This window comes from Varanus komodoensis, unplaced genomic scaffold, assembly GCF_004798865.1.
Source record: "Varanus komodoensis strain SLA01 unplaced genomic scaffold, ASM479886v1 scaffold14_1, whole genome shotgun sequence".
Lineage (NCBI taxonomy): Eukaryota > Metazoa > Chordata > Lepidosauria > Squamata > Varanidae > Varanus > Varanus komodoensis.
In genome coordinates, this window is record NW_025335438.1 from 9,614,360 (window position 1) to 9,629,218 (window position 14,859).

At 38.2% G+C, this 14,859-nt stretch overlaps 1 protein-coding gene across 1 annotated transcript in view; it reads right to left on the reverse strand.

Annotated features, from left to right (window-relative positions):
* Positions 1 to 396: 396 nt before the first annotated feature.
* The window catches only part of PI15 (peptidase inhibitor 15), a 30,292-nt gene continuing 15,829 nt past the window's right edge, over positions 397 to 14,859 (reverse strand). Inside the window, exons 3-6 of the mRNA XM_044424319.1 lie at positions 9,322 to 9,440; positions 8,156 to 8,288; positions 7,944 to 8,059; positions 397 to 7,161 (exon numbers count right to left, since the gene is read on the reverse strand). Of these exons, the coding sequence (XP_044280254.1) occupies positions 7,026 to 7,161; positions 7,944 to 8,059; positions 8,156 to 8,288; positions 9,322 to 9,440 (504 nt within the window). The 3' untranslated portion in view covers positions 397 to 7,025. The remainder of the gene's footprint in view (positions 7,162 to 7,943; positions 8,060 to 8,155; positions 8,289 to 9,321; positions 9,441 to 14,859) is intronic.

Here is a 14,859-nt window from a genome sequence, read left to right on the forward strand (position 1 = left end):
GAACCCAGCACTGTGATTGTGGCTGCTGGAAAAATGAAGCTTTATTCACTGACAAATGCAGCCATGAATTGACCTTTTCAGTCTCCAGAATCAGCATGTTTTATTTTATTTTTTTCAAAGAGCATTTTTTAAAATCAGAAGCTTCCTTTGCCAAATTGTCAGTTTTTGATTGATTGACTGATATGTGCTTAATATCCATTGCTTGATTAATCAACAAACGTACCAAAACCTGCTGACATAGAAAAATACTTTGAAAAAACTGATTCATACCAGGCAAGAGTGATTCATATCATGCATGCTTCTACTTTGTATGTACAATGGCTAACCCAGTGGGGAAAAGTATCAAGCTTTCAGGCAAAAGAGGACAGCGAGAAAACAACACCAAAACCTATAAAATACCAACCAATTTAGGTTTTATTTAAATGCATGTTAAAAATTACAGTCAGAAGGATCCACACTTTTATATTTCCACAAGAACAAAAGTTGAGAGTGTACTATTGGGAATTCATCACAGTTCATAATATAGTAATATTAATATGGGAAAATAACTTTATTCATTGTCAAACAAACAACATCCATGTCAAACAATAAACTGTATTGCCAATAAATTTTAAAGGTAAGGAACTGTTACAACAAGGTAATTTAAATGTAATAGGGAAACAGGATGTTTGGTTTTATAAATACATATGAAATATATTAAGACTTGGTTTCATATAACAAGAAGTGTATAATCTGTTACAGTTTTGAAAGTCAACTTTTGCCATTCCCAAAATGTGTATTATGTGTTCAGACATAATAATAAACTCTTACATAGTGTTATGCAAGTGAACTTGAATTTCTGCACTCCTTTAGGCTCATGGATTAATCTGATTGCAAGGAGGATATTGGATGTATTTACTTCCATTTTTAGCAGACTGTGGTTTATTCCCAGATCTGAATCAGCATAAACTAGATTTAGCATTAACTCAGGTTTATCTAATAAGCCAACTTTAAACTATGATTTACAATACTGGCTTGTTCAAAATAAGCCATATTTAAACTTAAATTTTGTTCCTGATTCACAATGATAAACAGATTATTCTGCTTCTAGTCTCTCTCTTCTAGCAATGGGGATGAAGAGGGAAGGGAGAAGCAGGCCTCATAGACTGAAGTATGATTGAGAGTTATGCTTGTAGAAGGCCATTGCTGAAATACAGAGAACAGACTATAAGATATACTAAGTTAAAAACAAAAATAATCACTGTAATCTGGGTGCTAATACGTGTCTTCTGTGAGTGTGGTTTATCATGGTTGCTTGTGCAGCAGCAACATAATGCCTGCCCACCAACTGTACAAGGCAAGGGGTCACAGCCAATCAGGCTTCCTTGATGAGCACACGTATCTCTGTGACACACACGGTTGCAAGTAGGCATGTGTTAGACTCACAATTTACAGGTTCATCATACATTTAAAATGTAAAGCTTCAAGCTTCATGATACAAACAATTCAGGTTCATACCAAGGAATATATATGAAAGAGTTATTTTCATGGATTCTTTATATAATGTTCTGTCACTAGTGGGTTAAATTATTACTTGATTTTCTATCACTGTTGGGATATATAGTCTGCTTTGCTGCTTGGCAAAATACTTAAGAAAACAGCTTATTTGCTATTTAATCTTATCACCCTGGATTCACAAGAATAAAGTGCATATGTGTTTTTAGGATGATAACTACTTCGAATTATCTTTGTAGGGAAGTATATGGGAGTCATCATAACCAGGATTACAACATTTACTTGTGACACAAGTACAAATTGCCCCAAATGATACCTATAATCTTCATTTAATCATATGGTTTTAAAAGTCTTCTAAGACTTTTAAAGAAAAGTCTTATCTTCTAAGAAAATATGACCTCAGAATTGTCTCTCTATAAGGCATTCTAATTTGTTTTCTTGTATTCACCTTCTTTTTTCTTTCAATTTTTACAGTGTTATGCCTCAAAGTGAGATTGAGGAGACAATTTAATCACATTCAAATGAAATAGAAAAAAGGTTAGTGATTACAGAGAACTCTTGTGTGGAGGGAAATGCTAGGCCCATTGATATGGTCCAGGTTGTAGCAGACAAAAAATATATGGGCAGCCATCTGTTCTCCCAAGAGTGTCTCATGTCAAGAATGTCATGACGTAGAATCACTCCCAAGGGCATTCTGTCCCAGGCACTCAGCTGGGCTTCTCAGAGCAGCCAAATTGCTGTGTACATCAACAGTAAAGGATTTTTTTTTTTTGGTTTGCTATTAAGAAACAGAAAATAGAAACACACTCTCAGTAATTAAATATAAGGCAAATGTTCTTATGGACACCCCTTGAAAGACAAACGTCCCAGTGAACAAATGGTCCCCTAAAAGTAGAAGGAAATGTCTGACCCAAGTTGAGCATGAACTATTGCAATCTTTTCCCACCTGGCTGACTGGGAGACTGGGTACTATAGTCCAATCCCCCTGGAAGATGCCAGGTTGGTTAAGTCTGAACAATTGCATGTGTACTTAAGGGTCCATGTATAGACATATAAAATCCTATGATTCTCAGCATGGCTCAGCTGGTTTATATAGTTTAAACATTCCTTGGATTGGGCCCATAGTTGGTTTGAGAATTGTAATGTGCTGCCAATAGAAGTTACGTTACTAGTTATATGAAGCTAAATTAGGAGAATATATCATAAAAGAGTCAGTCCTTTAGCACCAAAATAGCTTAATATTAAAATACTTATTTAAGCCCAATACTATTATGGTATCAAAAGCTATGTTGGTGGGTTAACATTTTGGACACCCATGTAGAGTTTTATTCTTATGTCTCTTCTAATTCATAATGTATTTTTAAGATCAATTTAATATTTACTATTATTTTTGGTCTTTTTGTCAATTTGTCAATATTTCTTTTATATTGGAAGAGAAAGTTACATCCCAGTGTTGTGCTGGTGAAGGAAGTGAGTGTTACTAAAATGGTTCTTTTATACTAGTTAGTAAGTCTGTGAAAATTGATGACTGCTTTACCCCTAAACCCAACCTACATGTAGCCCTATAATAACAGTGAAAATGCTGTCAAAATAGTTCCACTAGAATCATTGGAAGACCCAAGAAACTTATCACCAGAATTTCTGCTCTACACTGAAATAATATAAAAAACTGTAAAAATATGAAACATTTATATGGCCAACTTTGCTCTGTTTCAACCTTATACTATGTGTATTTACTAGCATCGAATCAATTGCAGTTGTACAGCCAATATTCCAGATATCTGCTACATTACTGTCTTTTTTAATTAGCAAATACACAGAGCTTCATATTGAGCTACTCTACCAAAGCACCATTGATACTGGCCATGTAGGTAAATGAACATTTCTCAGCTTGCTTTTATATAAACCAGTGGTTTTCATATTTTTTACATTCAAGAAACACTATTCAAATCTTTTTGTTTGCAAAGGAGCCCATGCGTCTGCCAGGAAACATAAACAACTACCAATGGTCATGAACATGGGTCATCACCCAGACCTGTTAGGCTCTTGCCATTGCACCACATTAATTATGTGTTCCCCAAAATATATCTAAGATCTTCTTTACATCACAGAGAAGCATCTGTGATATGGATATTAGTCAAATTGCTTCCTGGAAAGCTACAACTATTAGTCTTCTCAGTGAGGAATTCTAAGTTTTTGAGTTTTAAAACCACTGATATAAACCAAAAGAAAGCGGAGAGTAAGTATTGCAGGAGTTCAAGTCAACAGAGCAGAGAGTTTTACAACATCCTTATAGATCAATATTACAAAAACTGGTGTACTGCAGGTGTTTGGGAATGCAATCCCCATCATTCATCTAAAGTACACTTAGTTAGCAAAAGATATTCTGTATGATTAAGTCACTCTTTAATCGTGTAAGTTAAACATAAGAACATGGAAACATCTCTCTGCTATATGAAAAACATATCCAAAAGAACCCTTCAATACTTGCTGCCTGTTTTAAAAGAAGCTGCTCATCTGAAATAGCTTATGTCATCTTTATTTCCTGCTGGATATAGTGGACAGGTGGTTAAATCCTGGGTTACCTGAAAAGATTAACACTGTTTTCAATGAAGTCAGGGCTTCACCCATTGTTAGCACCATTGTTGTATTTCAGCTTTCCACAAACTAGTGCCCCCTGCTCTTGAAGGCATCATATTATGGAAGGTTGTTACATATTGCTAAAAGACCTATGCACCTGCTTGACAACAGCAACGTGTCATTGCCTGTATTGACAGGATTCCAAAGAATGAGCTTATTTGCACCAACACAGAAGAATAACAGTTAACAATAATGTATCTGTGTCTATATATAGTATGCGTAGTAGTTTCTAGAACATATATTTACAATTACTGTTCTGTTTAGAAAGCATACTACATTGCTTCTGAAACTTATTACAGTTCTAATTTAATGCTTATTTCTTTCCCATATCAGAAATACATAGGATTTGCATTTGCTTCTTACTGTTCCCAGCAACCAGAAAAGACCTCTCTACCTAAAAGCTTATTTGATGAAGATAAAATCAGCACTCACCTGTCTGAGAATTTTATATTTTTCTGTTAACTTATGTCAGTTTTCTGACAATGAGGAAAAGTGAACAGACTTTGTAGCTTTGCATCTTTACAGAAAAAATGTTCACTACCATCATACGACCTAGCTGTGAAACACTATGAGGTACAGCCCTGGATAGTAGCCCATAAAAAGTCTGCATTTGGTTGCATATGGAAACATTCTCAGCTGGAATCTGTGACACATGTGAAGGCTGCTTCCAGTGAAAAGGAGAACCTGAATGTCACAATCAACTAAAGTTCAGACTGTATGCAGGTAATTCCAAAGTATCCATATTCATTTTTAAAAGTTCTGCTTTGAGTGCCAAGGTCAATCCCAAAATAGCAAAAATTCTTCTTTACTCTTCAAAAAGTGCTTAATTTATTAGATGTGCATGTGACCAATTTTCTTATTTTGTTTCTGAAGTCTTGAATAAGAAAGGCTGTTTAGCTCTCTTCACATTATACTTGCCTCACACAATTACTAGAGAAAGGAGTCTTACTTCTGGATTCACACTGCTAGTCCAGCCTCCATGTGTTAGTGTGGCAGTCTGCAGGGAAGAACCCTTCACCCAGTCAGCTCATCCATAGGCTTTCAGGCAAGTGGGGTACCACCATAGTCAGGTCTTCCAATCCTATGGAAGCCCATTCACAAGATACACAGCTTAAGCATACCTTTACTTGGGTCATTATATCACTGGATGACTATTACCTATGCTATTTTGTAGTCAGTGACAAATACTCATGAAAATTTTAAGCAGAATTACTCTTTTGACTTATTACTATTCTTTTCATGACTGTGAAGATTCATTCACAACCATTGTTCATGTGAAATTGATCTGCCACTCTGTTTAATTGAATGGACTGATCCAGTTCAGATAAACTCTGTGTTACTGAAAGTAATCCAACCTTGTCACAGGATATAGTAAGTCTAAGCAAGGCACACCAGAGCAGTTTTTTAACCTAGCCTGAAAAAGACCAGATAGCTCTATTTAATATTATTGCACATCTTGACAAGAACCTGGAATCATATTAGCACAGCTACACCCATCTACTCTGCTGCACCAACAGGTAGCTCCATTATGAGAAGGCAGGTAGACCACAATGTACTATCCTAGGAACAGCTAGGCCACAGGTAATACTAGCTAGAAAGCCAAGGAATAATTTGGAAGGGGAACACAGACAGATAGCTTATGGGTAGGATGTTACTATAGTTACAAAATAATATTCTGTTGTTTATGACATCACAGCTCAGGTTAGTCCATACCATGGGTCCTCAAACTATGGCCCGGGGGCTGGATCCGGCCCACCATATCCATTTATCCGGCCCGCCGTGTCCATTTGGATCCGCCGCATGCGCAGGGTCGCCACCACCCATCTTGCCCCATGCACAGGGAGACAGCAGTTTGCTCGCTCAGACAAACGATCTCCAAGCAAGCAAGCCAGCCACTGCCTCGTGTGCCTGCCTCGTGGCATGTGCCCGCCCCTGCCTTGTCTTGCCTCCCCTCACCACGCGTGCGCGCCTGCCCACGCCCCATCCCCACTTCAGCGCGCACCTGCATGCACCGCCCCCACCAACGCCACCTTTCCAGCCCACACGCCCCACTGGCACCTCTCCACTGGCCCACTGGTGAAGAAGTCTGAGATCCCCTGGTCCATACCATCCGGACAATTTGCAGCAATGTACGTATCTTTAAGCAAATACGTAAGCTTGGACCTATTCTTTTTACAATGTAGAGATACTAGAACAAGAAACCTGTACAAATATACACCATTATGATTTCAATACGTTTTCTTCCTACTTAATTGCCTAAAGACTTCTAACACAGTGTATTCTGTCTCATAAAAATATATACTTGGTTTTAGATTTTTTTAATAGAATGTAATTGCTTTGTTCATTCTGAAAAATAACACACACAAAGAAATAACCATTTGATAAAATTGTTCTAGGGAACCAGTTTGTGTTAGTTAAACCATTTACTTTGCATGGAGGATTGAGTATCTTTTGTTTGCTCTTTTTTGCTGGAGATCATTTGTGATATGCAAAGCACTGCATACAGTTAACTGATAGTCACCTGATGTCCAACACTCTCAAGTTGGAAGTTTGAAAACAAGGCAACTTATTCCCCCAGTTTCTAAGGCACTAAAATAAACCTTAGGACCCTGATTAGCTTGTTTATCCATTAGCTTGTGACTTTGAATGTCTGTATCTTCTTTCATTTCTCTTTGAATACACAGTACCTCTTATCAGTCTGGAAAGGTAACTATTAATTCAGCATGGGTAGTGGGATTTATGTAACAATATTAAAACTAGTTTTCAAACTACTACAGAATGTTTACACTAATAATAATAATAATAACAATAACTATATATATACAATATGTGCAAAGTTCAATATTCAAGATTTTGTAACACACTCATTTGACTAGAACAACTGTAACTTTTTACTTAAACCAATATAAGTAGTTTGATGTGACCCCCGGAAAGCAAAGATTGTTAGTGCAAGATCCTCCATAACTTGGCGGACAAGCAGAACATGGCACTCCTACTTTATATGGTGCTTCTCCGATCCAATTCCCCCTGAGAACAAATATAGAGATGTGATTGGTGCTTAGAATAACTGTGGTAAATATATTTACATTAATAAAGGTAACGGGTTATGTGAAGGGCTATCTATTCTAATTTGGTATTGAAAAAGCACACAATTTGATCCTGATTTTGAAATTTAGTTTCATAATCAGACATTTAATTCATTTCAAGATTCTGATATCTATGACTGTAAACATATGATTGAAAGTATATTAACAAAGCCTGGAAAATCTGAGAAAAATAATAAATTTTCCAGTGCTCATAGAGTAGGAATTTTCACATGCATCATAACCTTTTCCCTTCCTATCACTAGTTAGGATACAAAAGCAGAATAAATTAAATGGTTAAATAACAGGATATGAAAATAAGCATATCAAACATTCTTAGAACCCAATCATCTTTGCTATCCATTCTTAAATAGATGCAAAAGTGGAACTTTGGTTGGCTGATCCTCCATACAATTCTTGCTTCATTCTCCATTTAAATTTGAAATATATACCACAATTGAGTTGGTATATTAACAGTACATTACTCTTGTTTGTCAGATAGAGTTATAATGGCCCTGATTTACCTTTATGGAGGTATGTATACAAACAGTGAAGATAGTATATATACAAGTACAAATGCCACCAATTGTACCAAATGTACAAGGCACTTGAAAGATGACCTCAGTAGGGGCCACAATTAGAAAATCAGATAAAAGGATAATCAGGTAGCTCAATCAGATGGCTTGTGGACTGATAAAATAGACAAAGCAAACCAGAGGTACTTACTTTGGGGCATAGTTGCATACCAAGTAAACAGCTCGTCGCCAGACGGAACCCCAGACATTCATGTTGTGACATGTGTGGATTGCACAGCCTATTCGATTGGAAGTGGCCCAAACCATCTGAAAAAATAGTAATATTCTTCTGTTACAAGGCAATACACCCTATCATTGAATTTTGAACTGAAACATGACATTGGACCATCTGAATTCATATACCTGGGTATAATGTGTGCACATGGGTCCATAGCATCTCAGTGGGCATCTTGGATTGCAGTCCTGAGGATAGGGGAAGGCATAGTCTTTCACTTCATCGTACCATGGCTTCACCAGCTGGAGAATGGATCGGTATCTAGGCAAAAGCACAAGAGAGAGAGAGAGATTTTTGAGCATTTGACATTACCGACATATCATACTGTGATTATTCTGCACAAGAATTATAGCCCACTTAAAGAGCAAGAGTCTGCCATTTCGATGGAGACTTAGAAAACCAAGTCTGCTTTTTGTGAGCAGACTTTAGAAAGACTTAAAGGGTATTTTCTATTTCAAGAATAAAACTTTGTTCTTGGGCCACCACCTTAAGTGCTTGATATAAAAGTTGTCTTTGATATAAAAATCTGATGTTTAGATATCTTTCTGTTCTCCTTGATGAACAGTGTCCATCCATAATCTCCTTTTTATGTACCATTACTGAAGGATTTATATCCTGCCAGTTTAAAGATGGTTAACAATAAAACTATAAGATGTGGAAGGCTGCATATACTTAGGCCAATTGAATATAATTTAGGACATTTTTCTTTTCCACCATTTTTTCTTGTTTCCATTAGACAGCAAGAAACTGCCACTGTGCTGTATCATACCCCTGTGGTCCTCCAGAGAAGATAAAGTGCTTCAGTCTACACAGAAAGCACCTACACAAACAGATTTCTCTGGAGCATTGCTAGATGTACCCATTTGTTTGTTTGTATGTTTATGTTTTTGATATGTTTATGCCTCCTTTTAGGTCAGAAGCAGCCTTAAGGGGAGCCCGCAAAAATTACATAGGTACACTTTTAAATTATTGTATATAAATTAACACAGAAGTATAAAAAAATTCAACTCCGGAGCAGCATCACATTCAAAGCATGATATAAAATAATATGCTGTGGAAGTGTAAAAAAATCTAGCCCAGCAACAGTAATTAAGATGGGCCTAAAACAAAGAACTCTTTAAAAGCCATAGAAAACAGTTAAACAGGTGACCAAATCTATGCAAAAAGGTCCACAAAGATGGGATAGTCTCTGACTATTGTGTCTACCAATCTGTTTCACTTCAAGGAAATTTTTGACAAATTTCTGAATTGGCCCAGCTATCTTCAGTGTTACTGATAATATCTTACAAATTACCTTCCAGTCCGTACAGACAGATTTTGTCCCAAAAATCTCAGTAAATAAGAAGGGCCATGGTCCCAAATGCAGGTAGCAGCCCATGCTTCTGCAGACTTTGCTAGATTTTCATCCCATACCTAGTAAATATAAATAATTATTTCATTACACTGAACACTGAGAAGGCAAGAGTTCAGAAATATGAATTATACCAAATAAATCATGACACAGGGAGAGTTGATTGTAACTCTATGAAGTACACCAAAGCTTTTTCCCTGCCTCACTTTTTGGTTTCTTCCTCCATGTTCCTTTCTCCAATAGACCGACCAAATATAAAGGATATGAATCAGCTATGCAATCCTAAGGACACTTACTGAAGAATAAACCCTGCTGGACTAGAGCAGAAATAAATAACCTGCTTCCCCGCAGCTCTTTTAGAGTACAACTTCCATCAGCCCTGACCATTGGCCATGCTAGCTAACTTGACAGGAGTAGAGTTTAAAATAACTGAAGGACACAAGTTGCTTATCCTTGAAACAGATAAACTTACATATGAGTAAATAGACCTGTACTGTTGAATGGCAATTACTACAGTTGTATGCCTCCCTTCCTCCAAGAATAAGCACTGTATCACATCCCTGAGATTGGTGAATTATTGGCCCAAGACCAACCAATAATACCATAGTCAAGCATGGATTCTGAGCAGTGTTCTCTTTGGTTGTTCTGAATAAGGGGGTTGTTTCATGATCAATATATATGTCATGGGGGAAAACACAGAAAGAACAAGCAGGTGACTTGTCCATCAAGCCCAGTATAGTTTCTTTGAGTATCAATGATCCTCTAAAGTTTAAGGGAGACAACCGTCTTATCACCTGCTACCTAACTGAAGTCTAGACCATGTATATGCAAAGCATATGAGCTCTGCCATTAAGCTGTGGTCCCTTCCCAAAGAGACAGGCAAAGATGATGGTATGTGTTCCACCATATGCCACCACCAGTGTCAGAAGTAGAAGATCTGTGTACACCAGCTGTTGGGTGATCTTGGCTGGAAAAGTGTCACTGCACTCTTATCCTGTTTTTGGATTCCCACAGACAGCTGCATGAACAGAATGCTGGACTAGATGGGCCCTTCAATCTAATCCAGCATGGCTTCTCTTATGTTCCTTCCTGGGTTATCATGGCCTCATCTGGTTCCTGGAAAGTCATATATTGGGAAGGGTATTCTCCAGTTTAGACTTCATGAGATTAATGGTTTAAGCTGGCGCGCACACACACACACAGATCTTTCATTTCAGTCAGATAAAGCAGTTTCAGGGCACATAAGCACAATGCGATATGCATGGATCAAGTCCGTCCATTAAAAGGTATGTGGAAGGACTTGTCAAGGAACTTGTTATGCTATCTGGTCTATCTTTCTCATAAGCAGATCCAAAGTTGCAATAACTTCTAGGGAGTCTAGGATTTTTTTTATGCATCATGTACTATTTGAACATATGATAAACCTGATGGATAAAACTAAATGGCTAGTCCACCATTCTTTTCCTACAGTGATGAACCAGATATCTATGGGACACCATTAAGAAGGATATGAATGCAGTAGCACCAAACCAACCAAATTAGAACTTCCTATGCAAAGTATAAGGGACTGCAGGTATAAGGGACTGCAGGTGGCGCAGTGGTTTAAACCACTGTGCTGCTGGGCTGGTTGATCGAAAGGTCGCCGGTTCAAATCTGCACAACGGGGTGAGTTCCCGTTGCTCCGTCCCAGCTCCTGCCAACCTTGCAGTTCGAAAGCATGCAAATGCGAGTAGATAAAAAGGTACCACTTTGGTGGGCAGGTAACAGCATTTCGTGCACTTCGGTGTTTAGTCATGCTGGCCACATGACCACGGAGACTGTTTGTGGACAAATGCTGGCTCCCTCGGCTAGGAAACGGAGATGAGCACCGCCCCCTAGAGTCAGGCATGACTGGACTTAATGTCAAGGGGAAACCTTTACCTTTACCTTTATGCAAAGTATATGTATTGTCCTGTCATAACTATTTAATACATTTCACTTTGGTGGCATCTTAAGTACTTTTCTTTAAAAGTCTTTGCCACAGTTGTATAAATATTATATCATAGTAGTAGTGTAAGTACATATACTGGCATGCACATATTCTTCATCCATATCATTAAACCAGTATCCCAATCTATGTTGTAAAAAGCTAGATGTGTCACTACCTTTAAAGTACTAAAACATTTGCTACTTACTACTGAGCTCCCCAACAGCACTGCCTACATTTTTTCTTCACAGAATATAGTCTTGTGTGATAACAGAGAACATTCTTCAAAATGTTAAGTATTCCTCTTTTAAGTGAATCTATGATTCTTTGTACCTTATCTTGATAATTATCTTAGATATTTCAAAATTATACTCTGGAATTCTTATAAAACTTTTACTTCACTGCTCTAGCTAACCAAGGTTCAATCTACACATGATGCAAGAGATTCATGACTGGTGATTCCCAATGTCTTTCTTATTTTCCTAAAAGCAGCCTAGTGTAAGAAAGAATTTGGGTTGAAGCCATAGTATGAAGGAAGGGAATGGTTAATCCTTTCCCCCAGTGCTAGTGTTCTGGCAGTCTGAGGGCCACATTCCAGTGGGCACAGTGGAAGCAATGAGGCGGGAGGGAGAGACCAAAGGCAAAAGAGATAGAGCCAACAATGCCATTCAAAAATGCCTGCTTATTTTTGGTGGTGAGCAATATATATTTACTTCAGCTATGAAGTCACCTTGATTCTATGACACCTGGCTATCTTTACAGAAATGTAAATGTGCTTCCTTTACAATCACAGCTTCCTGTTTGGGATGTAAAAATCTACAGTCAAAGATTTGTCTTGTTATTTCAGGCAATTGACAATGTAAGTTAAAGTCAGTTAATTGTACCCTTGGGGTGGCCCTACTGGAAATACGCCTATGGAGGTGGAGCCAGATAAGTGTCTGTTAGTAAGAAGGCCTGTGTGCATTTTCAGAAGATGAACAAATACAAATCTGTTGTATTCCTTGACTTGATCACTGTCTTCTCTGCAAAATGACCTGCCTGGATGAGTTGTCGGATTAGGCTAAAAAGCTACACAGCAATATACTTTCATGGAAAGTTACCATATGCAGATTGCCTTGCTGTGATAAAACTGTAGAGCAAGGATAAAATCCTATTCAGCCAACCAGGTCCTATGCCAATCTGTGCATAGAGCAGCAAGCTCTAACACAGGCCTTCTTACTATAGCCCTATCCAAACTTCCTAAAATGCATTTAATTCTAGAGCTTATTGAAAATAAACTAGCTAACCTTATTTCGCATATACTCTGAACTGCTGGTCATCATCACATTATAGAATAAATACCTGCATATACAGAAAAAGTGGAGAGATTACGTTTTAATACTACTTTAGTTAACTATGTAAAGAACCTGAATTAATTGGCAATCAAGTGCAAACATTTTAGCATTTCAAAGTGGTAGTTCTAGGTTATTCCCCAACATAAAATCAGTAGCACTTAAATGTGTGCAGACATAATATGGCATAAGCTGGCCAGGGCACCAAATCCCTTCCTCTGAAACAGAATTTTATGATCAAAATATTTGCAGTAATTAGATTCCCTGTCCTATTGCCAATCTGGGGTAGTCTACCACTAGAGTGAAAACTAAGGCTAAACAGTCTGTTCACAGTCACCTGGTTAATTTTTATTCATATTTTCTTATGGAATGGGATTAGTGCTGCCGTGTTCTACCTGCCAAAATTTAATGGCTCTCACTCGTTCAGTTGTGTTTATAGATTATTCTAATAGGTCTGAAAAGGTAACTTGCTTATGTGAATCAACAATAGTTATGTTAATTAATCAGCAAACTAAATCTTTTGCAATGTATTTTGACTTGATTTTAGCTCTTTGATAGCTTACCTTGTAAATCCTATCTGCTAATTTGAAGTAATACTTGGAAAACATGAATGAATAAAGAAATACTTTAGATCAGTCAATCCAAGCAAAATAAAACTGCCGTATTGCAGATAAAAGCTACAAGCCAATCTAGAGTTAAAGTATGCTTAAACCCATTAATTCAATGGGTTTGAGTGCACTTAAATTGATCATGGTCTGTCCTTGAGTATGGGTTGTCATGTTGTGTGAAGCCAGCAAATGAGTATGTTTTTATTAAAATGAAGGAGACTGAAACTGCAATATTCCATTGCAGCTGGGAGAAGGTTAAGAGTGTCAAAGGATGTGGATATTGGCATGTATATTTATATGTGTTAATATAATAAAGTGAGTATCTCATAACCTTTCTACATGTAAAGCTGAGGGTCACTGGGACATTGGTGTACTAAAACATTAATATATGCCTAATTCTGATGTCTGTCTTTTATAGCCATTCTGATGGCTTTCGACACTATCAACCATGGCTGGCCAAGTTGGGAGTCAGGGACATGGTTTGGCAGCAGTTCCACTCCTATTTGGTTGACAATTTCCAGAAGGTGGCATTGCAGGAGCACAGTTCTGTGCCATGGCTGCTGTGCCAAGGAGTGCCTCAGAGCTCTATACTCTCCCCAAGGCTATTCCACATCTACACAAAACCACTGGGAGAGGAGGTTTGTGCTGAAGGGTCAGCAGTACGCTGATGACACTCAGCTTTACCTCTCATTGTCACCTCATCCAGGTGAGGTGGTGACATTTTTGAACCAGTGCCTGAGTGGGGTGATGGATGGATGAGGATGAATAAATTGAAACTTAGTCCAGATAAGACTGATGTTGTACTGATAGGTGTTCCTAGATCCAGACGGAGGATATCAGTCTCTCCTTGATGGGGTTGCAGTTCCCATAAAGGCTTTGGAGTATGGGAGTGCTTCTGGACCTGAAGCTGTCCCTGGAATATTGTGTGGGCTCTGTGTCCAGGAGCTCTTTCCAGCAACTCCATTTGTTTGTTTGTTTGTTTGTTTGTTTGGGTATTTTACCCCATTCAATACCCTGCAGGTCTCTGGACAGGTTATTTAATCCATCAAATGCGCCCTACTGACAGACAGGATCTAGCAGCAGTGGTCCATGTACTGGTATCTGCTCGGATGGACAACTGTAACATGATCTACATAGGGCTGCCCTTGAAAATGGTGTGGAAGCTTCAGCTGGTACAAAATGGAGTTGCCCACCTGTTATCAGGTACTTCAGGGCAGGAACATATAACACCTATGCTGTGGCAGCTCCATTGGCTTGAATTCCAGGCCTGTTTAAGGTACTTTCATTGGTCTTTCAAAGCCCTACTCAGTTTAGGGCCTATGTATCCAAGAAATGCCTTCTCCCATGTATACTTTCCTGACCCCTAAGGTCAACAGAGGAGGTCCTCCTCCAGAAGCCATTCCTCCAAGAAGGAAGGAGGGGACCTACCAGGGGAAAGGCCTTCTGTGCCCTGGTGCTTCAGTTATGGAACCAGCTCTCCAGAGAGTTGCTCATGATGCCAGCACGCTATACTTTTTGACACCAGGCCAAGACCTTTTAATTTTTCCATGTTTTAATGGTTAGAATGTTTTACTTA